This window comes from Nelumbo lutea, chromosome 8 (genome assembly GCF_056320005.1).
Source record: "Nelumbo lutea isolate HS-2025 chromosome 8, American lotus-T2T, whole genome shotgun sequence".
NCBI classification, from domain to species: Eukaryota; Viridiplantae; Streptophyta; class Magnoliopsida; order Proteales; family Nelumbonaceae; genus Nelumbo; species Nelumbo lutea.
Window position 1 is genome coordinate 17827292 of NC_142691.1, and position 25226 is coordinate 17852517.

Sequence of the window (25226 nt, forward strand, 5' to 3'; positions counted from 1 at the left end):
AGACTGACTCAACAATCCATATCAACATGCCAAAGACCCCGTTCTTCTCTAACTCTACTACTTAATATCTCCCTATTTCTATGACACCTGCCTATCGATGGACGTATAACATGCCTGAGGCTTGTCTCCTAGATATAGAAGTACAGAATTCTCGCAATGATGATGGCAGTACCCAATTCATAGTTGAATGTTAATGGTTTTTTCTCAATTCAGAGTTGTGACCGTTCATATAGGTATTGTGTTTTCATTTTCTGATATCTTATTATGTGCACCGGTGATTCTTCATGCTATCTATTTTGATCATTAATATCTGAAGACTCTGAACCATTCAATTCATATCCTTTATTTTCCTCATAGTTGTATAAAGCATGTTTGCTCAATCCTGAACCATTCAATTTAAATCCTTCAATTTACTGGTTTATATATAGTTGTATCAAGTATGTTTGCTCTAATTTTGAAATGATATTTTTCTATGTTTTGCTAAAATTACAGGAAACTGTATATAGGTGTATTTGTTTTCTTCGACTTTAGTTTGAGATCATAGATGTGTGGTGGTAGCTAGGTAATGAGAATTGAATTCAATGCCCCGTTTTCTATATCTTTTTGTCTACAAAATAGTTTGGCTTATTTTATTTAGTTGAGTTGTTGATGGGAAGAAAATTGAAGGGGCTGGGGAATTAAAAAGAGGGCAATGGAGAAGTATATATGTTGCATTATGGATCAAATTGCAGAGAATATAATTCTTTTGTTTTCCTAATTAAGTTCAATTCAACCTTCTGTTTGGTGGATTAGCTTTTTGTATGTCTTTTGGGTATATAATTCCTTTGGGATGGATGATCTCACATCGGGAATAAAAATGAACGTAGTACTATTCCGTCGATTAGCTATTTGTATGTCTTTTGGGTACGTAGATCAGATCACTAACTTAATTTCATTCCTTTTATTCTTTAATATTACTCAGCTCCAACAGTAGGAGATTGATGGCGAATGGTTTTTTTTATACTGTTTCTATCGGTAGCCATGGTCGCATTGTTGGTTCCTTGTTCTACGCAACCATTGATTATGCAGCAGCAGCCGGTACCGGAGATTGATATTCGGAGCAACAGTTTTTGTATGATGAAGGATAGAGAATCGCAAATAACAGGAGCAACAATTTTTGTATCGAGTAATAAAGTCCTGAGGAGGCAATCTCCTTTTCGTCGTCGTCGTCGTGCTAGTTTAGACAGCGACTCCCTTGATCCACATGTTTTATGCCACATTGTCCCGAGGCGACTTCATATCTCTGATCTTGGAAGTTTGATGATGGGGACACAGCTCCCAACTCTCCTCTCCGGCAAGTCAAATAATGTCACCAATGCTACACAAGTGAATTACACGGTCAATGACTGTCCAATCACCCACCCCAGCTTTCATATCAATAGCTCAATTGTTGTTCATGGAAAGGACGCCTTCTTCGGTTATCGTGTCCACCGTGGTGATGATCACTTGGAATTAAGAAGCGTTTCCAAATATCTTTTAATGTATTGTGCTCGCATGCCCGTTTCTGATCATTAATGATGTGTCTGTCTTGGTAATTTTCATTGCATTTAAAATCATACATCCATGATGTGTTTGTCTATTTCATGGCCAAAGTTTGAAAATCTTTTTATGAAGAGGGAATTGGCCCGATCTAGTAAATAGAGGACACATGAACACGACCTGTGAGGTAGGTTGTGATTCAGCATTTGATAACATCTCAACACCATCTATCACTTCGGTGGATTAAACCACCTTGGGTGTCTCGGGGCACCTTGGCAATGACTGAGGTCCAAATAGTTTAGGATTGCCTAACATACCGAGGTGATGCATGTCAGACCTCTAGAGGCACATCAGCTGTCTCCAAGCTCTTCGGGATTGTGCCGCACAATCATATAGCTTATTCTCATCTCGCTCAGATCAAACGGACACAATAGGCCTTATTGGCTAGTACGTTGTTCACCTCTTAGGGCGAAATGGACTCTTAACACCATGGATCGAGGATATCGAAGGAGTTTCATGAGGCTACGACAACCTATCTATATAAAGGCATCTACCAGAAGTTACATACAATTATTTGCTTACTACCTCGATTGTCATCAAGTATTTAGTTTACTTACACAATCAATTATTAATTTAAGCATCAGAATGACCACTGAATTAATCACCCCGTATTCTTTAAGCTTTCCTCTTTTTACAATTCAACTTACGAGCCAAACAATCCACGTCCAAACTACCAACCAAATGGGAGCACCAGATCACGCACAACCATCTTTTAATCTTATTCCAAAATTAAAATATTACATACTGATGGATGAGGTGAATTCTCTAGCACGCCTCCCTCCGCTTTTCTTGGTGGCCGTGTAATCCATTAATTAATTATTACACACTATGCCAGCTCTCCTTTTTCTGGGCTATAGCCTTCATCACAGAGGCTATATTCAAACAGTGCGCGCATACATTTCACGCCACCGCGCCACGTTGTCTTTGACGATATGACGAACACACATTCTTTTCTCTCAATCTCACACCCTCTACTATTGATTATTGAACTGCCACGGGAAATTCACGGTTCCACTATCACAGCTTGGCTCCCAAATATACATGGGCCCAAAGATATTATTTGGCCCAGCAAATCCCCCATCATTCACACTATTACTCCCTCAAACTCTTTGTCGAAGCAAGCCCCTCCTCAACGCTCTAGCAGCTGACTCGCCAAGGCCCACATCCGAGCCCATCATCTGTGAACTCACTACCATGTTCACAAATCGATCCCTCTGTCCCTTGATCCGTTTGACGGAGCCTAATGAGTAGAATCCTTGGATTAAATTCCTCCCAAAAATCTAACACCATTTAGTTGAAACAAACATCTTAAGTAGCGGTATCTCCTTGTTCTTTGTCAAGCCTTTCGAATGGATACTGATGAGGGCAGATTTGGCCCTCCAGTAAAATTGTGACACATGGCACCTCGTGACAACTAGGATAACACCCAGCCAACAAACTTACGAAGTTGGTGGCCCACCCAGGCACCAGTCTGGCTGGCCTGGCGCGACCTGCGCGCGGCCTGACGCACACCTGCGCGACCTGCCAGCAGCCTGCGCGAACTACGCTGCGCGCATGCGGCCTGCGCACGGCCTGTGCGACTTGGCCGACCCGGACCAGCCTAGCGCATGATCCGGCCAAGGCGCCAGCTTGACGACCTGATCTAGACACTGACCCGCCGACTGACACAGGCGCCAGCTTGACGACCTGATCTAGACACTGACCGCCGACTGACATAGGCGCCGACCTGACGACCTGGCCTAGACACTGACCCGCCGACTGACGTAGGCACCTCTCTGACAACCCGGCCCAGGCGCCGATCTGGCCGCCTGACACAAGCGCCAGCCTGACGACCTCGAGGAGTTCACCACCGTACCCCGGTTCTGACAGGATGCGACGAGTCTTACCGTTTAGAGGCTTTTCACCCACCTAACCCGCGAGGACTCCGGTATATAAAGACCTCACCCCCCAAAGGGGAAGAGGAGGAAAAAGAAAGGGAAATAACCCTACTCTCTAGTTCTCTAATATTATCTTCAAAGCTCTCTACAATAAGAGTGCTAACTTAAGCATCAGAGAGCCCCCACTGGGAAAGTACCCTCGGGACCTCTGATTCAGTTCTTGCAGGTCCTTCAGCTCCCGCCGCCTACGAAGAGGAGGAAAAGATGTAGTTCTCGGAAGTCCCTCAACTCCCCCCACCTACAAGGAGGAGGAAGAGATGGAGTTCTTGGAGGTCCCTCAACTCCTGCCACCTACAAAGAGGAGGAAAAGATGAAGTTCTTGTAGGCCCCTCATCTCCCGCAGCCTACAAGGGAAAGAAGACCACCTCATGCTGAGGGCAGTCGGATTGCGTTGCACCAGGGAGCTCCAATATTCTCTAAGGCGTCGATCGCCTAGTAGGGAGTTCGCTAGGCAGTTCGCCCCCAGGCAGTTCGCCACCAGGCAGTTCGCCCCCAGGCAGTTCGCCACCAGGGAGTTCGCCACCAGGCAGTTTGCCACCAAGGCAGTTCGCCCCAAGGCAGTTCGCCCCCAAGCAGTTCGCCACCAGGGAGTTCGCCACCAGGCAGTTTGCCACCAAGGCAGTTCACCCCCAGGCAGTTCGCCACCAAGGCAGTTCACCCCCAGGCAGTTCGCCCCAAGGCAGTTCACCCCCAGGCAGTTCGCCACCAAGGCAGTTCGCCACCAGGGAGTTCGCCACCAGGCAGTTCGCCACCAAGGCAGTTCGCCCCCAGGCAGTTCGCCCCCAGGAAATTCGCCACCAAGGCAGTTCGCCCCCAGGCAGTTCGCCACCAAGGCAGTTCACCCCCAGGCAGTTCGCCACCAAGGCAGTCCGCCCCCAGGCAGTTCGTCACCAGGGAGTTTGCCACTAGGCAGTTCGCCACCAAGGCAGTTTGCCACCAGGCAGTTCGCTACCAAGGCAGTTCGCCACCAAGCAGTTCTCCCCCAGGGAGTTCGCCACCAAGTAGCTCGTCACTAAGGCACGCCACCACCGGGTTGAATAACGAGGTACTTTGCCAAAAAATTTTACATCACAAAACATTGGTACGTGGCCGAAAACGGTTACATCAATTGGCGCCATCTGTGGGAACCCGCTACAAAAAGCTAAGTTCTCATCCTACCAAAGCTAAGTTCTCATCTTTCCAAAACTAAAGTCCTCACTTTTTAGAAATTGAAGCTATCGCTTTATAGTTTACATTTTTTATGAACTCAGAGACTATGCAGGGAGCTAACGGACTAAGTAGCTCTACCAACCTTACTTTCAATTCAGATAATGCCACATCAGTCCTCTCCGCAAGGTCCCCCCTACAAAGATGAGCTCTTCGTGGCTTCCGTGGGAGTTGGCGGTCAACTGACTACATAAGCGCCCTTACTGGTCGAGCCTTCCAAGGCTCCCGTGTGAGCTGGCAACCTAAAGTTAGTGGTGTTGCCCTTGAAGGTCGAGCCCCTAGTAGCTTCTTGTAGGAGTAGGTGACCAGCATTACGAAGCTGATGCAGGCCAAGCCTACGGGCCACCTCACTACTTAAGACCCGGTTGCCTCTCCGGCACGGGCAAAAGTCAAAAAAGAGTAGACTACAAGTCGCTCCCAAAAGTCTACAGGGCACATTACTGCTTAAGACCCAGTCGCCTCTCCGGCACGGGCAAAAGTCAAAAAAGAGTAGACTACGAGTCGCTCCCAAAAGCCTACGGGCCACATTACTGCTTAAGACCCGGTCGCCTCTCCGGCACGGGCAAAAGTCAAAAAAGAGTAGACTACAAGTCGCTCCCAAAAGCCTACGGGCCACGTTAATGCTTAAGACCCGGTCGCCTCTCCGGCACGGGAAAAGTCAAAAAAGAATAGACTACGAGTCACTCCCAAAGCCTACGGGCCATACTAGTAATTGGATCAGCACTTACTAGCTCATCGATTTACGGGCCAAAAGAAATCTACTCCCTTCGCTGAGTTACTATCAGCTCGGGAGTGGGGGGCTATTGATGAGGGCAGATTTGGCCCTCCAGTAAAATTGTGACACGTGGCACCTTGTGACAACTAGGAAAACACCCAGCCAACAAACTTACGAAGTTGGTGGCCCACCCGGGCACCAGTCTGGTCGGCCTGGCGCGACCTACGCGCGGCCTACGCGGTGTGCGTGCGGCCTGCGCGCCTGCGCGCCTGCGCGACCTGCGTGGCGTGCGTGCGGCCTGCGCGAACTACGCGGTGCGCGTGCGGCCTGCGCGAATTGCGCGCGGCCTACGCGAACTACGCACGCCCTGCGCGACCTGGCCGACCTGGACCAGCCTAGTGCATGATCCGGCCAAGGCGCCATCTTGACGACCTGATCTAGACACTGACCCGCCGACTGACACAGGCACCGGCTTGACGACCTGATCTAGACACTGACCCGCTGACTGACATAGGCGCCAACTTGACGACCTGGCCTAGACACTGACCCGCCGACTGACGTAGGCACCCCTCTGACAACCCGGCGTAGGCGCTGATCTGGCCGCCTGACACAAGCGCCAACCTGACGACCTCGAGGAGTTCACCATCGTACCCCGGTTCTAACAGGATGCGACGAGTCTTACCGTTTGGAGGCTTTTCACCCACCTAACCCGTGAGGACTCCGGTATATAAAGACCTCACCCCCCAAAGGGGAAGAGGAGGAAAAAGAAAGGGAAGTAACCCTGCTCTCTAGCTCTCTCATATTATCTTCAAAGCTCTCTACAATAAGAGTGCTAACTTAAGCATCGGAGAGCCCCCACCGGGAAAGTACCCCTGGGACCTCTGATTTAGTTCTTGCAGGTCCTTCAGCTCCCACCGCCTACGAAGAGGAGGAAAAGATGCAGTTCTCGGAAGTCCCTCAACTCCCCCCACCTACAAGGAGGAGGAAGAGATGGAGTTCTCGGAGGTCCCTCAACTCCTGCCACCTACAAAGAGGAGGAAAATGTGAAGTTCTCGCAGGTCCCTCATCTCTCGCAGCCTACAAGGGAAAGAAGACCACCTCATGCTGAGGGCAGTCGAATTGCGCCGCACCAGGGAACTCCAACATTCTCTAAGGCGTCGACCGCCTAGTAGGGAGTTCGCCAGGCAGTTCGTCCCAGGCAGTTCGCCACCAGGGGGTTCGCCACCAGGGGGTTCGCCACCAGGCAGTTCGTCCCCAGGCAGTTCGCCACGAGGGAGTTCGTCACCAGGCAGTTTGCCACCAAGGCAGTTCGCCCCAAGGCAGTTTGCCCCCAGGCAGTTCGCCACCAAGGCAGTTCGCCACCAGGGAGTTCGCCACCAGACAGTTTGCCACCAAGGCAGTTCGCCCCAAGGCAGTTCACCCCCAGGCAGTTCGCCACCAAGGCAGTTCGCCCCCAGGAAGTTCGCCACCAGGGAGTTCGCCACCAGGTAGTTCGCCCCCAGGCAGTTCGCCCCAAGGCAGTTCACCCCCAGGCAGTTCGCCACCAGGCAGTTCGCCACCAAGGTAGTTCACCCCCAGGCAGTTCGCCCCCAGGCAATTCGCCACCAAGGCAGTTTGCCACCAAGGCAGTTTGCCACCAAGGCAGTCCGCCCCCAGGCAGTTCGTCACCAGGGAGTTCGCCACCAGGCAGTTCGCCACCAAGGCAGTTCGCTACCAAGGCAGTTCACCACCAAGCAGTTCTCCCCCAGGGAGTTCGCCACCAAGTAACTCGTCACTAAGGCACGCCACCACCGGGTCGAATAACGAGGTACTTTGCCAAAAAATTTTACATCACAAAACATTGGTACGTAGCCGAAAACGGTTACATGAGATACCTTTGTATCCACATCTGAATGAGGATGATGACCACTTAGAAACGCTTTGGGATCAAATCGGATGCATTGCTTGACGTCTGCCCCAAACAGGACTCGATCAATAAAGTGGTCTGTGAAACCTACACCAAGACCAACATGGTTCTGGTTTTGGTGAGATCAAGGCCAATGTAGACCATGGGAAAGATTGTAGAGAGACACCTCACACCTGCTGTGTAATTAGGTTCATTTCTGTTTTCTGAGGATGTGGGTCTTGATGCCAACAACTGCAAGATCTTGTTCAACATCAAGCATCAGAGCCCTGATATTGCCTAGAGAGTTGACGGTCATCTCACCAAGCACTCTAAGAGGATTGTTGCCGGTAACAAGAGCCACATGTTGGGATATGCCATCGATGGGACCCTTGAACTTATGCCACGTCCATGACACCAAGCTCGTAGAGGTGTGGATGAACGATTTAATGCTTAGGTTCTCCGTAGCCTCATTAGATGATTTAATGGTTGGATTCTTGGATTCTAGAAGACAACCATTCCTCCCCAAGTTTCTTTCCTTTTTCTTTTCAAAACCCATCAACACAGCAATACCAGTCTTTTTCTCTAGTGGCAATCCATTGATCTTCCTTTGTCTTCTGTTCTCAGAAGCTAATGACCGTAGTTTTGTTTCTTTTGCTACTTTTGAGTACCACAATGACAATGGTGCCATGATTCCTATCCGCATCCACAACCCCACTCAGTCAAATGTGAGCTCATTTACAAATGGATTAGATTTGGTCCAATCTGATCCAGTCCATTGTGAGTCCACTTACAAATAGACTGGACCCAATCCAGTCCAAATCCAATCCAATACATTAAGATGTTAATGGATTGGATTGGATTGGACTCAACCCAGTCCAAATGAAATATCAAAAATTTTATAAAAGAACTTTGCATTGAAAAAGCACTTTTGTAAAAGTACTTTGATAAAAATATTTTATAAGTGTTTTTATAAAAATACTTTATTAAAAGTACTTTGTAAAAGTGCTTTTATAAAGGCACTTTTAGAAAAGTACTTCCATAGACTTTTATAAAAGCGCTTTCGTAAAAGTTATTTTATAAAAATAATTTCATAAAAGTACACTCGTAGAAGTGTTTTTATGAAAGTGATTTCATAAAAGTATTTTTGTAAAAGTGCTTTCGTAAAAGTACTTTTATAAAAGTACTTCCATAAAAGTTTTTGTAAAAGTGATTTCATAAAAGTGCTTTCGTGTAAAAGTACTTTTAAAAGTACTTTCATAAAAGTACATTTGTAAGTGATTTCGTAAAAGTACTTTTTATATAAGTGCTTTTGTAAAAGTGATTTTTATAGAAGTACTTCTGTAAAAGTGCTTCCATAAAAGTACTTTTATAAAAGTATTTCTGTAAAAATGTTTTCATAAAAATGCTTTCATAAAAGTGATTTTATGCTAGATTCGGTTTTGATTGATTTCAAATTGGACAAGGGTTTGGCTCATGATCAGATTATTGAACCGTCCAAATAATTATAATGGACCATCCAAATCCGATTTAATAAGGTTTGAATTGATCTAAACCAAAACTGATCGATTGACACCCCTACTCGGACTTTTTCTATTACAGATATTTTCTAGAGACTGTTGGAGATGATAACGGCAGTGATGACACTGGCGATGGTTCATCCTCACCGTCATAGTCCCCCGGCCGTTTCTATTCCTAGAGAAAGGGAGTGATACAAGTAGTGGGGTTGAGGGTTGAGGTTTGTACTGATGGCACTACCTCTGAAAGAAAAGGTGGGGGGAGGGAGGTCTAATAGAACTATATACGATTCTACCGTTGGTGACTACAGCGGAGGTTTCATAGAAATACGGAGTTCCTCGAAGAGTATAATAATAAGTTAATAACAGAGAAAATGCCAATTTTAGTAAATTTATATCTAAATGGATAACCGTAAGGGTGAATTTGGTATTTAAAAAAATATATGCATTACATCAACCTCTTCAGTTCGGAAAGATGAGAAAAGGGAGGAAATTGTATGTTTTTTTTTTGAAAACTATAAATGAAGTTTTTATTAAAATCAAAAGACTGGAAAGGGAGATTTATATGATTGTCAGAAAATTTAGGAGAGGTTTTTATATTTTACCTTTTTTTATTTTTTATAGAATCCCTGGGATCTTCAAACCTAAGGCATACAATACTAAATATCCTCTCCCTTCAGCCCTCACAACATCCTGAATGGCGTTCTGCCAAGGAAAAATAACTACAATCTCTACATCAATAATGGGCGTGGACCCTGATCTCTTACTGTAGTGGAATGAACCTTGCAAGTTGTGTACCACTTCAAGTGCAACCCCCGGCAGTTTTATCCATAGATTCAAAGCCCATCTTGTTGCAAAAGGCTTTCATCAATGCTTAGCAATAGATTTCATTGAAACATTCAGCCCTATGTTCAAACATATTATAACTGACCACTTTTTCAATTGGACGTCGAATGTACATTCTTGCATGATGATCTTCGAGAGGAGGTCTATATAGTCTAACCTCCTAACTATGTGAACCCCACACACCCTCATCATGTCTGCTCAAATCCATTTATGGGCTTGCCAAGCCCCTCGTGCCTGATACGACAAATTTAGGTCCATTTTTCTTGAACTTGGGCTTCACACTTCTGCGTCCGACCCATCTTTATTTATTAATCATTGTGGTGGCACTCATGTCCTATTGTTGTTGTATATGGATGGATGATATAATTCTCACTGGCAACAGCTCTACATTCATTTCCTCTCTTATTTGATCCCATCTCATCCAATCTCTCAAGAAAGACTTGGGCCCATTAACATACATTCTGCCAAAGCGAAAATTTCTCCCAAATCTCCACGGCGATGCAAACATATTGGACAAAAGCAAGAAAATAATACATCAACTAGGTAATGATTAATAGTTCAAAACCTAGTAAAAAGTGGTTTCTCTTTCTAATTAAGTGCCAAAAAACGAATAAAAAAGGAAAAAAATACAATAAAAAACAAAATTTAACTTTTTTATTTCTAACTTTATAGCTTTAAAGTTTAAGATATATTTATATATATGTTGGTTTTGATTTTTTCCTTTTTTTTTTAAATGGGAAAAATGACATCTTAGATTTTATAAAACAATTTCTTAATTTAGATTGGATCAGTACGGGTTAGACCCTATAGGGTCGGGTTGGATTCGGGAATTTCATATTTTAAGGTGGGTCAGGTCGAGTTCAGGTTGAGGCACTGTAGGGTCAGGTTAGGATTGAGGCAAACCCAACCCGTTGACATCCCTAATCAGGAGAGGGCAACTTAACACGGGTTTAAGTTGAGATTTTGTCAAAATTTGAATGAACCCAACCTGAATGTCCAAACACAAAGCAGTGTAAAATGTTAACTTGGACCAGTCCAATTTCTATCCCTATACTAACATTGAGTAATGGCCCTGCTATACATGAAATGAATCAATAAACCACAGATTTGACCAAAACCAACAACAAACAACAAGTCCAAATACAACCTCAAGATGGCCCACTAACAGGTCCATTTTATAAAGCTCAATAATCAAAACTAGCCTAAAAAAAGTCCAGCAACTTGCAATCGGATTTGAACACCTACTGAAGTAGAAAGAGGGACATAGCTTCCCCAAATGACCATTGAATGATGCACCTTTGTGAGGTTGGTAGCAAAGTAGCTTTCATCTCCATTGCCATCCTGCATGATGTACGATGAAGAAATAATCATCAAAGATTGCAACTTAGAGGATTCAATGATAAAATTGTTATTTGCATTTCAAATACTCCACTTCAAATAACAAAAAATAAATCAAATCCATAGAATTAGAAGCAAAAAAGCATGCAACAATGCTCAATCCTATAAGCAAGCCATAGACTAAATTAATTAGAAACAACATCCTTTTCAAAAAGAGATCCAATGAAGATTCCAAATTAGCAGCTTGTACGTAGATCACCATCAATCGGAAGATGATGACTGCTTGATGGATAATTTGCAAACTGGGCAAGATTGCGCTAGAGCAACTCCTCTTTTACCCACAAGCTAGTCATCCGTGCATAATCTGCAGGTTTATTTAGAGAGAAGAACTAGATTGAAATAGTGCAGCCATTATTCATTTTATTTTAACAAAGATAATTCCAACTTGTCTGGTGGGTTTTCTTTTCCTGAGATGTCTCACCCCACTAGAACTGACGTTGCATTGTAGCCATTTCGTTAAAGATTTTCTTAGGCACTAGAGAGCAAGTTGAAGCATGTAATGGGACAGCTGTTATTACAGATTTGATTAATGTCTCCTTACTCGCTCGAGATAGAAATAATTCCTGCCAAGGTTAAGGATTGGTTGAGTGGCTTATTTTGTTATGAGAAAATTCCTAAATTATTCTCACACTTAAAACAAAGCTAAGGTTATTCATCGAGAAAATGATGAACATTTTCTCTGTTAGGACATGAAACTTGTGCATAGATACAACTAAACTTTGTAATATATCTATTTTATATAAGCTATGCATTGTAAGAAACTAATGTTCAAGAAGTAAGTAGAAACATCACTTATACAAGGAAATTGACAAACCTGCACAACTAATGGTTGTATAACTATGCACAACTGTCCACAATTGGGTTGTTCAAATAGAAAGTTGAAGAGGTTATTCATGCAAAACCTCAAGGAATTAGTGTAGATTCCTTGGTAAACAAGATAGTATCTTTGACCAGGTTATAGTGCATAATAGACAAGCTTGAATCCAGGTTATGCAATCATTCAATCATATTATTAACTGTATGGTGCAATTAGCCTTCTGATTGAAAAGCTTTTTCATCTTAAATAAGTAGCTATAATAATATTCTGATATTAGTAAATTGATGTAAGAATTTCCTTGGTTTATGATTTAGGACTACAGGTTTAGCTTCTCTCTCAAAACTTTCCTAATAAATAGAACAAACAAAATTAACAAGGCAGTAATCAAGGCGCAACCACCAAAACTTGTTTGAATCAGTCCACAAATGTACAAATTTTTGGCAGTAATCTAGATGCAAAATTGAAAATATGGATTACAATAAAGAACTCTAAACTTTGAGATGAATGAATGAAACAGAGAATGAAATTTGGATTTACTTGTCTAGCTAGACTGAACAGCAGATAGTTTAGTGGTTTTGTCACATGGAGATTTGGATGGGGTAGAGTGTAGCAACTATATATCATCATTATCAATTGCTACTCTTACTGTGCAGCAAATGTGCATTTGATATGGATACTTCTCTTCAAGATGGGTTGTAAGGTGTAACGTATTCCATGGTGAGAGCAAGAACAAATTGATAGTTGCATCTTACCCTAAATTATTGTATTTGCATTGGCTAATGACTAGGTTATTAGCTTGAACTTAGGTTTCAATATTGAAAATACTAACATCCCACATGTAGTAGAAATGTAATGGAAATGCTTTACCTGGAAGCATGGTGCAAGAGTGGAAGAGGTGAGGGATTTCAATGTAGCCTTGTTAATCTACTTATATATATATATATATCTCAAGCTTAACCTTAATGAAAAGGGGAAAATGAAAAATATCTCAAGCTAAGTAAAGCAGATGACCATCAGCCAGGAATCCTTGGTTGATAGGACTTGATTGGAGCTCCCATAATTTATAACCTATATATGCAACCTTGAACATACTAATTTCTAGGAGTCCAATTGCATCTTCTTGAATCTCAACAAGTATCATAGACAACAATTCTTATGTATAGATTAAGAATCCTAATATTATTATACAACTCATCAAAATAGTTTTTTATCAGGTATGCGATTTTAGCAAATAAAATCGAAGGATACTTCAACACATAAAGATGGACAAAAGGGTGGATTTTGAATTTGTACTTTTCCTTGAAGAGAGATATCATGGAAGTAAACGCCAAAGCTAAAATTAAAATAGACTTATTTATCATACCTTATGTTCTTTTTGTAGAATATGATGCTTATGGATTAACCTCGCTAAAGATTTAAATATTTTTAATTTTGGTCATCAAGACATTCTTTTTGTTTGCAAGAGTATTGTGAATTTGTGTGGAGGACCCCGCCTAAACCCCCAATTAATTCTGAGCACCCGACCAGACCATTCCGGCCACCCCAAAACACCAAAAACCCAAAGAACTCAAATCGCCCCCCCCACCCCCCCCCCCAAAAAAAAAAAAAAAAAAAAAATCTTAAATCCACTGTTAGATCTATCCAATACCAATCTGATGGCCTTGATCAACCACTGTGTACACTTTGACCCTCAGATCAAACACCATCATCAAATTCAAGACATCCTAAGATACCTCCTCATAAAATTTCAATTCAAAATTCATTCATTTACACTCTCATCAAGATTCCATTTTGACCATTTTTGTTAACCTGAAACACCCACCACCTAGATCCCTTTGATCCAAATACATCCGAGTCAATCAAACCACACTATTAAACTCCAAACACACTAAAATACCTGCCTATAAAGTTTTAATTCAAGATTCCCCCATTTACCCTTTCATCAAACCAATATTCCATTTCAGATCATCCTATTAACCGAAATTCTTAAGATCTTGACCCCTAAACCAATCAGACATTACCACCATGTCCCAGATACTAACATATCCGCCTGAAAATTTTCCGCCCAAAACACCTCTCTTTGCCTTTCCATCGCACCTAGATTCTATTTCAAAACCCTATATTAACCAAATCAAAGCTCTTTTAAATCTGCTTGATCTAGGCCCACTGATCTTGCCAATCAACCCAAAATGCTCAAAAACCCCACCGTATAAAATTTCAACCAAAAACACCCTATTTACCCATCCATTTAAAAAAATTCTATTTTAACCAATCTCATTAATACACACAAGATCATTGTATAGGCTCACAACCATCTCAACCCTTCACATCTTGAACCAAAATCACAGCAGAATCCCAGTTTGACCCCTTAAACCTACCTAGACCAAAGTTCCCTAAAATTACCAAAATGCCGCTAGATTCCCTAAAAATTACAGAATTGCCATTATGCCCAATTTTAAAACCAACCTAATGTTATTCATCAGGGTGAGGCCGAATTCACCGAGAATCGACTGTTAATCTCCTTTCTTGACTCGACATAGAGAACAACAGCGACAACCAATCTCCCTGATCTTTTCTCTGGTTTCTTCTCTCCCTTCACTTCCGATCCCTCATTCCTTCTCTCTTTCTCTCTTTCTCTTTTCTTCCCCTCTTCCTCCGCCTCCCACTTCCTGTGTTTTTTGGGATGACTGAAAATACCACCGCCCCAACGAGCTAAGTCGTGATCTCTCTCTCTCTCTCTCTCTCTCTCTCTCTCTCTCTCCCCTCTATTCTCGTCATTTCTCTTTCTCTTCCTCGCCCCAACGAGCTAAGTCGTCAATCGTGGAAATGGCTGTTCATCACCTTCAACCCATTAACATACTGAACCAAAAGCAATGTCCATTCTCTCTTTCATTTTCACTCGATTCCAGCACGAATTTCATCATTTTCTAAACCCATTTTTCTTTCCTCCAATTCTTCCTTCATTGTTCTAACGTTTTTACTTTCCCTTTAGTCCCTTAAAACCAGTCACGGGTCCCTTGTTCTCAGCCTTAATCGCTTCAGAGGAGGCCATAGCAATGGTCATCACTCAAATCCATTATTTACTCGGTCCCTGGTTGCAACCTCCAGTCATCGTTGTTGTTCGAAGAAGGAAGTTAGGAACAATTGATATTCTCAATTCCCCTACCATGGTAATCCATCCCAGGTCATGATCTCCCATCTCTGATCACCGATCCTAGGCCGAAATTTACCCAAACATCGATTGTTGCAGCAACTCGAAGGAAGAGATCAAGATTGATAAGAAGTCGGCTCCTCAGTTCATCGTGCGATTTCAAGCTGAGAATCATCGTGCGATTTCCAGCAAGCATTTCTTCTCGCCACCCTCCCGTTTACAACCGTCAGTCTTCATATCTGGCCACATTCCTATTTTCTCTACGCCTGATTTTATTTATTTTCTTGTTTTGCTCGACTTTCTCTGTATTTGTAGTTGGGAGGAGAGAGACCGAGTTGTCTCAGCTCATGTACCTCTTGGTACCAACCCAAATTTATACTTGTTTTCTTTTCTTTTGTAGCTTTTTATAGTTATGTTCTTTATTGTTTTTCACTTCATGCTTAGGGGTAGAATCTATGTTACTTTGGAATTTTGTAATTACTCTTGTTATTTTTCTATATAAATCTAGTCTGTTACAGTATTGCATCCTCTGTTATTATTATTATTATTTTTTTGTCACCGATTGCTTTTCCTTTCCGAATTAATATTTTTGATATCATTAGCTACTTCTTTCAATTCTCTGATGTTAATGAATCGTTCTCTTCAGTTTTCTTTTATTATCGCTAGAGATTTAGATATCTCTTTAATAGGGTGCTTGAATGTTGAGAATCCTTTTGAACCAATCTATTGTCCATTTTTTCTATCAACCGGTTTTATCACTGAGTATTGGCTTCTGTAAAAAAGACTGAAAAGAACAAAGGTGTGAATAAATGGAAATCCAATGACAAAGAAACGCATAAAAAAAATATAAAAAGGAATAAAAAGAGGGAGGTGGGCTGATGGTCGAGAAAGAGCTCTAGTAGAGTGGTAAGAAAGGGAAAGGAAAATCTGTTGTGACAGTGGGAGTGATTGTAGTTAGGGGACAGTAGTAGGGAAAGCAACAAAAAAATAAAAAAATGGTAAAATCTATAAAAGGAGAAATGGATAAGTTTTACGATAGAAAAGGATAAATCCAATAAATAGCAAAAAGATAATGATAATAGTAATAATAAATTAATATATATACATATATATATAAGAAAAAAAGAAAAAAATAAAAAAATAATAAAAGAATGTGAAATTTACTTTTGATGTTGGTTTGTTTTTTTTTTGTTATTTCATTTAGGATACTATGTGAGCCCCACCTGTCGGACCCAGGAGAGGGGTGCCTAACCCCTTCCCTCTCCCCATCTAAATCTTACCCGGATTGGTTAATGTTGCCTTAGACTTTAGAGTCACTACAAATGAAAATTATTTCGATTCCATTTCACTTGACTAATGAATGGCCACTCATTTTCTAAAACAAACAAAGTGGACTTCTTTGTTGTAGAAGTATATAGTTTGTAATTGGGGTGCTAATTTTTGTTGCTTTGGTGTAGTTTTTGGTTTCCTTTCTATTTTTTCCCCTTTGTGTTTTAGTGTTGTTGAGTTGTTATGTTTAAATGCGGTCTGGTTGGTTTGTTGCATTGGTGTGTTGGTGTCATTCTCTTGCTGGTGTTGTGTTGGTTGGTTTGTTGCATTGGTGTGTCAGTGTCATTCTCTTGCTGGTGTTATGTTGTTCTCTTCTTGTTGTCTATTTTGTTTTTCTATGTTTAATAAAAATCTTTTCTAACAAAAGAAAAAAAAAGAAAATAAACTCATTTAAGAATGTCTATTTTTTACAATAAGATGAATTAGTATTGTTAACATTGATGGTTTTACTAGACTTAAATTCCTAGTGCTATCACTTATGGCAGTTGATGATAAAAGCTTAACTTCTTGGTTTCACAATTCAACACAATATAATTCAATTAATAGAGGTGTCCCTATTGTATTAGATTTATTTGATGTTGTGTCAAACTTCTAGAATCATTATCGTGTAAGCTCATGGTATGCTAAGAAAGTTGCTAGCTAGAGAGATAGCCTCTCTCTTCAAACATGACCAAGATGGAAAGCTGAGCAAACTTGGCATTAAGGATAGATGATGTTTTCTTCCATACAATTCAAAAGATAAAATTTCTTTTATTGTTTTTGTTCAAATGATTTTTCCAGTCTCTTTCTCATTTTCTAGAAGTCACTGGTTGTAATCTACTAATCTTTGCTTAACTATTTTTCAAGTGAAACATATATCAAATAATTGCCAAGCTCTATCTAACCTGGTCTTACCTACAATCCTCCACCCCAACCCCCAAAGAATAGTGACGGTTAACAAACTTGACAAATTGACCTTAATTTTCTTCTCCCTTCATGTTTGGTGTTTCTTTGTCAAAATGGTGATGCCCCATATATATATATATATATATATATATATAGCTTTTCTTTAGTGACTCTCCACAAAGAAGAGGTTGTCCTCATCAATGAAAATTTCCTTAACTGGGGTGCAATATTACAAATGCAGATAAATAGATATAGATGTTTTTGTCCTATTTGATTGGAACAAATAATAACAACCAAAGTTTAAAGGTTTGGAATTGGCTAAGCAGTATAACCGAAAGAAACTTTTCTTTAGGTGCACGTTAATCAATAGATTAAGAGGTATAGGTAAATGACTAATTATTTTGTTATAAGCCCATGGAATCTATCAAAAACATAATATGTATGTCCAAAGATTTAGAGCATTGGTAACTTACGGAGATTGTCCAGGGCAAAGTAGTAGCAGGAAGTGATACAAACATCAACGAGATAAAACCACAGACGTCGCCAATAGGGGTTTATATAGAAGACTGTAGCCACACCCAAGAACACTACAATGTAAGAAGCTACAAAGCTCACAATGAAGGCATCCATGTCAATGGAGTTATTGCTTTCATCTTGGTCATTAGAAGCTGGACCCGTTGGTGATGGTTCCCTATTCTCACTAGTGCAACTCTTCTCTAATGGCTTTCCACAAAGAAGAGGGTTGCCTTCGTAACTGCTTTCCCCAAATGTCGCAAACTGGCCTTTCGACTCTGGAATCTTTCCTGATAAGTTGTTGTGTGCCACCATGAAAGTGGACAGAAAGTATAGCTCTATCATCTGTGGAGGAATGCTTCCAACCAAATTGTTGTAAGAAAGATCCAAACTCTCTAATTGCTTTAGGTTTGAAATTGTTGTTGGGATGTATCCACTTAGGAGGTTGTGGGAGAAGTTCAGTGCACGGATCTCATATAGCTCTCCAATTTCAGGTGGAATGTCTCCCGTTAATTGGTTACACGAGAGATCGAGTCCCAACATGAGTCCGAGGACAATGCCCGTGTAAACATCATACCTGCTTTTTGTGGTGAACTCCACTTGTTCTTCGGTCCTTTCATCAGTGTTATAAAATTGACTGGATTGATCTTCAAGCCTACTCTTGTATGTATAGATAAATTGAAATAAATTTGTAACATCCATTCCATAACCTTTTTGAAATCTAGCATCTATTCCATCATGTATATATCCTTGCCCTTTAAATGTTAAGTTTTTCAAGCAAGAAGGTATAGGACCAGAAAGATTATTGTGAGAAAGATCCATTATATTTATTTTTTTCAAATGGCATATCTGGATGGGAATGTTACCTTCCAATTGATTTCTTTTCAACAGAAGAGCTCCCAATGATAAAAGATTACCAATCCATGTTGGTAGGCTTCCATTTAGCAAGTTATCACTCATGTCCAGTGTCACCAGACTGGTGCTTTTAGAAAAAGCTTCTGTCATTGGTCCTTCTAGCTTGTTCTTCTCAAAATGTGCATATCTCAGTCTCCTTGGGCTGAAGCAAGATGGAACCGCGCCACTAAAATAGTTGTTGGAAAGATCTATAACTGAAAGTTTTCCAAGTGCACAGAAGCTAGCTGGTAGTGCTCCTTCAAGCTGGTTGTTAGCCATGATAAGTACGTTTAAGTATGATAAGTTCCCAATCCACCCAGGAAGCCTACCAGTGATGTTGTTATTTCTTACATTCAATAATTCCAAGGCAACGTTTCTGGACAAGCTGTGTGGAATATTTCTTGTAAATTTATTTCCATCCAGAAATAAGTGCCTCAGACCAGTCAGGTTAGAAACTATTGGAAGCATTTGACCGTGCAAATTGTTATTTGACAGTTTGAGAGAATATAGCCTGGAGCATCCGGTGACCAAGTGCATTGGAATTTGTCCTGATAAAGAATTGCCAGAAAGATCCAAAAGTTGCAACCATCTCATGCTTCCAATGGATGAAGGAATTTTTCCTATAAAAGCATTTGATGGCATTTGCAATATTACCAAGTTAGGAAAGATAACTCCGATATTATCTGGGATTTGACCATGGAGATGATTACCGGAAACAATTAGAGTAGACAAATTCATACAGGAATGGGATGGAAGAACAAGAGTGCCTGTAAAGGAGTTATTTTTTAAATGCAATACCTCTAATCCCGCATTGTTCTCAAGCAACCAAGTGGGGAATTGTGTACTGCTAAAATTGTTGTAATAGAGTCTAACCACTCTTAAATCAAATTGGTAGTGGAGGAAATTGGGAATTAGACCAGGTGGTTTGTTGAATGAGAATCTTGCTAGGTATAAGAATTTCAATTGATATCTTGGAACTAGAAATGGAAAGTCAGTTTCCACTTGAAGAAGTTGGTTGTTATCAAATCGGAATACTTCAAGTTTGGATAAATTAGCTAATGTATTAAAGGAAAAATAACCTTGGAAGCGAGTGCTTGAAAGATCAAGGTATTCAAGTGATGAGAGACCACGAATGATAGATAGGACAATGTTTCCATCGAATTGGTTGTAAGACAAATCCAACACCCGAAGGCTCGTCAAGTTTCCCAAACATGAATCAAGATCACCTACAAAGCCATAATTATTCTCATAATTCCCATCCAGCTGACTGAGATCTAACTCCTGGAGTTTGTTCAATTTGCACAACCCTGCAAATTAAACATCATGTCATCATGTCATATATTAATCCCAAATCCAAAGACGTACAGTCCCCCACAGTACTAGGTAAGAAGTCATACCTTTACATGGTAGTCGAGTGCCATTGAGTCCTTTAATATTAGCCATCCTTAAGAACTTAAGAGAAACCATTTCTCCTATATTCTGGAGAAAATCATAGCTCAGTGTACTACCAAACAAGTCTAGGAACTCCAACTCCCTTAAAGTACCCAACTCTATACCACATTATAAAGAAAAAGAAAGGAATGTTAGACTAGAAGAAATTGATTAATCACTGATGGCGAATGCATTAATTAATGGAAACTCGAGTTGGATTAATAAATTAATCCTACACTCAATCGGCAATCAACTACATAATCTTAATTAATACATACCTTGATCGGTAATTGATCCACTCAGATCATTTCCACCGAGATACAATGTTTTAATGTTGGGTGCAAGAAGACCAATGTTCTGAAGATTTGTTGTGTTGAAATTATTGCCTGATATATCAAGGACCTCCAGCTTTCTCAACCTCCTTTCGACACCTAAGAGTGAAAACAGAATGTGCCAAAAAAATAAACCCACTCTCTCACGTTGTTCCTCAATTCACCGTTTTCAATAATGCTAACCAAATTTCTCAAAAATAATATACTCATTATTTGTATATTAATAATGTTTTGTAATACAAAAATTTATCTAAAAATAATATACTCATTATTTTATCCTAGACTTTTAGAAATCGATGATATAAACATAAAAATTGAACATCAACAGTCTACGTACCTTCCCAACGAAAGGTCCCAACCATATTATTCCCACGGAGATATAGAAACTTGAGGGATAAGAGGGCTTCCAAGTACGTAAAAATACTTGTATCGAAGGAATTGTAGCTCATGTCCAGGACCTCCAGGTTTTTCAATCTATCAAATAAATGCTTAAGGCCTGCAAGGAGTTATTGTTAAATTATTAAGGTCAAAATTAAATGGTGTAATTAGGCATACCTTACTTACCAACTGTATTAAAACGAAAGAAAAAAAAAAAAAGAAAAAAGAAATATATAGGGTATGTTGCTGAAACCTCCCCTCCCTTGAAGAATTTGGTTGTGGGTGAAACTTCTCTTAAATTTAGTAATTATAATCACCTCTTCTGAATTTTTTGATACAGTTGCATGTAAATCCTTTATGTTATAATCTTCTAAAAAAAATCGTGAAAATGTCCAAAATACTCATGCAGTTACTATTAAGGTCGGTTTTTACCGAAGAAAACAATACAAACTTTATGAACAACAAAAGCAAAGAGATTTAAAGTTATAGTTTTACCTTTGAGTGAGTAATGTAAAGGGAAATTTAAAAAATAAATCAATTTAGGAAAAGAGATTGGAGGGGTTTGAAGTAGTAATTCATATGAAGAGAAAGATTGAAAAACAGACACGTTTGTTAAAAGTACACTGCATGGGAGTTTTAGACATTTTCATCACTCTTTTTAAAAAATACTACTAATCTATTTGCAACTATATCAAAAAGTTCAGGAAAAATGATTGCAATTACCAAACTTTCGGGAAGGTTTCATAAATTTACCAAAAAACATATATATTAATCAAAGCAGAAACTCTGGAAGCAACAAAAAGAAAAATAAGAGTATATGTAACTGCTACCCATGGAAATGGATCTAGAACAAATAACACATCTATCATTAAAAGAATTCCTGTTCCTCAGCTCGCATGGAATTAAGGTAACCATTCTCAATGCTAAATAAATGTAGGGTACATACCTTTGAGTTCGATACAAGTACAACACAACAAAGTTATAAATTAAACATTCAATTGGGCTTACGTACCTTGCAGTCGTAGAGTGCCCTTTAATCCATTCCCACTCAAATCCAACATTCGCAAGTTCTCTAGACCCGCTAATTCTATAAATTTCATATTAATTAAAATTTCAGATATGACAAAAATTAAAGTAATTAACAAATTAGTAATAGAAAGCCTGACCATATATAGCCAAGCCTTATGGTAAGAAGGATCGAATTGAGAGTAAAGTTAGAATTTCAACATACCTTCAAAAGGAAAAGGGTTTGTGAAATAATTCCTAGAAAGAGACAGATTCTTGAGGGATTTGAGAGCACCCAAAGACGGCAGGATGCTGTTGTCGAAGCCATTATAACTTAAATCCAGGACCTCCAGCTTCTTCAATCTATTCAACGGTTTCAAGTCTGCAAGGATAGTCTTTGTATTACTATTACTTTTTTTTTTTTTTTTTTCAATTATATAAAATTCAAATCCTCCCACGGGCGAGTTTTCTGATCTTCTCCTTTTCACGCATTGTTCGGCTCTTTTTGACATTGCCCCTACGGGGGGGTTATATCGGGTCAGGGTCAGGTTCAGAGGATAGCTGGGACTTAAACCGATCCCTCTGAATAAAAATAAAAGTAAATAAATAAAAGTTAAAAAAAAAAAACACTGATACTGGCTGATACGCCTGCCCTATCACATATGGAACAGTATGGATACTTTGAACCTTGGTCCAAAACAGTGAAATTAGTGCATCACTATGTGCTTGACGTTGCTGTTGAACAGTGTTCTATTAAGTTGCAGAGTGGGAAAATTATTGTTGATTGGGATTAAGAAATCGGTTTGTCTTAATCCTATGGACCGGAGACAGAGCCTTGTAGACATGTTTTGGCTGAATACCAAGTTGGACGAAGCGACTGTAGGGACACATGATCTGAAGATTAAGGCTATACAAAATACAAGGATTTGCATTCCTTCCAAACTGAGCTTAACAAATTTCTGCAGGGCCAAAGATGGCTGGTCTTCACTCTTCACACTTCCGAATGGACTCTTTTGCAGAAACGGGATTGTTTCATTCTCACCTACAACAATTGATTGTCGGCTAATTGACTCTATTTATCGAAAGGGTACTTCACCTGCTCTAAGGGTGGAGAGGGGATTCAGAAATACAGGTGAAGGGGAATTGCTCTGTTTCTGTTTTCTATGTATTTGTATTGTACATATATTTATACTCTTTTCAAGCTGATTCTTAGGGATTCTAGTTTTTCAATATATATATATCCTCCAAGAATAGGATCAAAAACGTCAATTCCATTTTAAATTATGCATAAACTTATTAAAGAAATTTGTACTCTGCATTCAAAAGAGAAATTGGAAAATATTATATAAATCGAATTTATATAGTTGATGAATGGATGTAGTACCTATTTTGAATCTGTGATTGAGTATGAAGAGGCTCAGGGCAATACAAATGCAAGATGGTAGAAGAGAAAAAAGGGGGAAGGTATAATTGGTCATCATCAATTATTAATGCAATGCATGCAGGGGCGGGGCGATTCATAAAAAAATTAAATCTTTTGAGTTTGATGGAACGTCATCATCAAAGGTATAGTTGGTCAGATTATAACATCCGAACTAAAAGAAAACATTGAATTGAATTATATATTGTGTTGATGCAATTAATGCAGCTAATTGGGCGTAGGTAGGTACCTTGAAGAGTGCCGCATAATATAGTATTGCCACTCAAATCCAACATTTGCAAGTTTTCCAGACCCGCTAATTCTACCAATTTGACAAAATAAAAGTGAAGTAATTAAGAAAAGAGAGCCTGATGACAATACATTAATTAGCATATGGATTTTATATTAAGATAAATAAATTAAAACTGAAATTAAAGCATATTTACCTTGGAAGGGAAAGGGGTTTGTGAAATCATTCCAACCAAGAGACAGATTCTTGAGAGATTTGAGGGCACCCAAAGACCGCATGATGCTGTTGTCGAATTCATTCGAACTTAAATCCAGGACCTCCAGCTTCTTCAATCTACCCAACGCTTCCAAGCCTGTAAGGACATTTTCGGTCTTCATATTATTATTACTTTTTTCAAGACTAAAATTTTGGAGTCCAAAAGAGCACAGCACCACGAATTTAATATCTTACCTTCATCCTCCACAAAGCCCTTAAAATGGTTGTGTGATAGGTCGAGATGTTGAAGCTCATCAAAATGAAGAAACAAGCTCGCATTTAAACTAATTGAAACTTGATGATCCATCATATTGTAGAGGAAGAGTTGAATGATTCGGTTGGTGGTGGAATTACACACAACTCGCTCCCAGCCACAACAGTCGTCATAGTTCCGGTCGCTATCATCATCAACCCAAGATTGAACAAGAGTTGGATAATTCAAGTAAGGTTGGACATGAGCCTTGAATTCTAAAAGCCCATTTCTTTCCTCCTCTAAACACCCCAGTATCCCATGATCCAACCCAACAACCAAAACCATCAACACCCACAATGCCCACTCCATCCCTTGTTGTAAAGACTTTCAATTGGTGGTACTATATTAATTCAAGTATCTTATGGGCCACCTCTTTTATATATCCCCAATCTATATGCCCTAAATCTAATCCTTTTTCCGACTTGGAAAAATAATTGATTAGAGTTAGACGACTTCACCTGAAACTAACAATTTAATCTAAACGACTTGACCAAAAAGGTTCTTTCTTTGGTATTTTCTTCAACGGGTCCACAGGGGCTGAAGACTGTTGACTTCCACGGCTCCACCATTTAGAAAATTTTCTCTACTAAGATCTACTTTTTTTTTTTCTTCTTTATGTTGTTTTCCCTCTGCAGGTGGTATCGCATGTTCCTATTATGTGATTGTTTAATTTTTTTTTCTGAAATTTTAAATTACCCCTTTTTAAACATTTTTTTTTTCATTTCCTTTTATTACTAGTTTAGTTTGTATTAATTGAATGTTGTACTAGTTGTAATTCCAGGTTTTCATAAAAGTTTTCCGTTTTTTTTTTTTTTTTTTACAGTTTCTTGACTGGGTATTTTGGTAAATTAAATTCTTTCATCACTCAACTTAATGGAGAAGGAATCGAATCTGAAAGTTTAGGGATCTTTATTACAAATGAAAGTTGAGAGGAGTAATTACAAAAGAATTAAAACATTTCAACATAAACGGATTATGCGATTTTTGGATATCTTGCCCTAGAGATACAACCCCTACAGGCTACAGGCTACACAGGCTACAACAACACATACGTATTGACTGGGAAGTAATGAAAAATAGCAATAAACGTTGGTCTATTACTCTATTCATAACAAGGCCAAGGCTGTGGAATTAGTTGCAAGCACTCGGGAAATTTCATGCGATTAGACATCTTGGCAACATTAATATGGGCTGTTTAAAGCTTAATTTCTATTTGTATAGCATGATGTTTGGC

General features: G+C 39.9%; 1 protein-coding gene and 2 long non-coding RNA genes across 3 annotated transcripts; 2 read left to right on the forward strand and 1 right to left on the reverse strand.

Annotated features, from left to right (window-relative positions):
- The first annotated feature begins 497 nt into the window (after positions 1–497).
- On the forward strand, positions 498–1618 carry LOC148843090 (uncharacterized). Its single transcript, XR_016103630.1, has 2 exons — positions 498–903; positions 1019–1618. It is a non-coding gene; the product is annotated as an uncharacterized LOC148843090 (long non-coding RNA).
- A 9074-nt stretch (positions 1619–10692) lies between these two features.
- On the reverse strand, positions 10693–24312 carry LOC148843091 (cuscuta receptor 1-like). The gene is made up of 10 exons (XM_088956955.1): positions 23935–24312; positions 23681–23836; positions 23485–23556; positions 22041–22196; positions 21822–21896; positions 20769–20927; positions 20378–20530; positions 20066–20218; positions 17735–19975; positions 10693–11022 (listed from the first exon to the last, which is right to left on the reverse strand). Exons 1-10 carry the CDS (start codon positions 24299–24301, stop codon positions 11006–11008), a joined length of 3549 nt encoding a protein of 1182 aa, XP_088813081.1. The 5' UTR covers positions 24302–24312; the 3' UTR covers positions 10693–11005.
- On the forward strand, positions 14379–18513 carry LOC148843092 (uncharacterized). Its single transcript, XR_016103018.1, has 2 exons — positions 14379–15272; positions 18269–18513. It is a non-coding gene; the product is annotated as an uncharacterized LOC148843092 (long non-coding RNA).
- Positions 24313–25226: the final 914 nt, after the last annotated feature.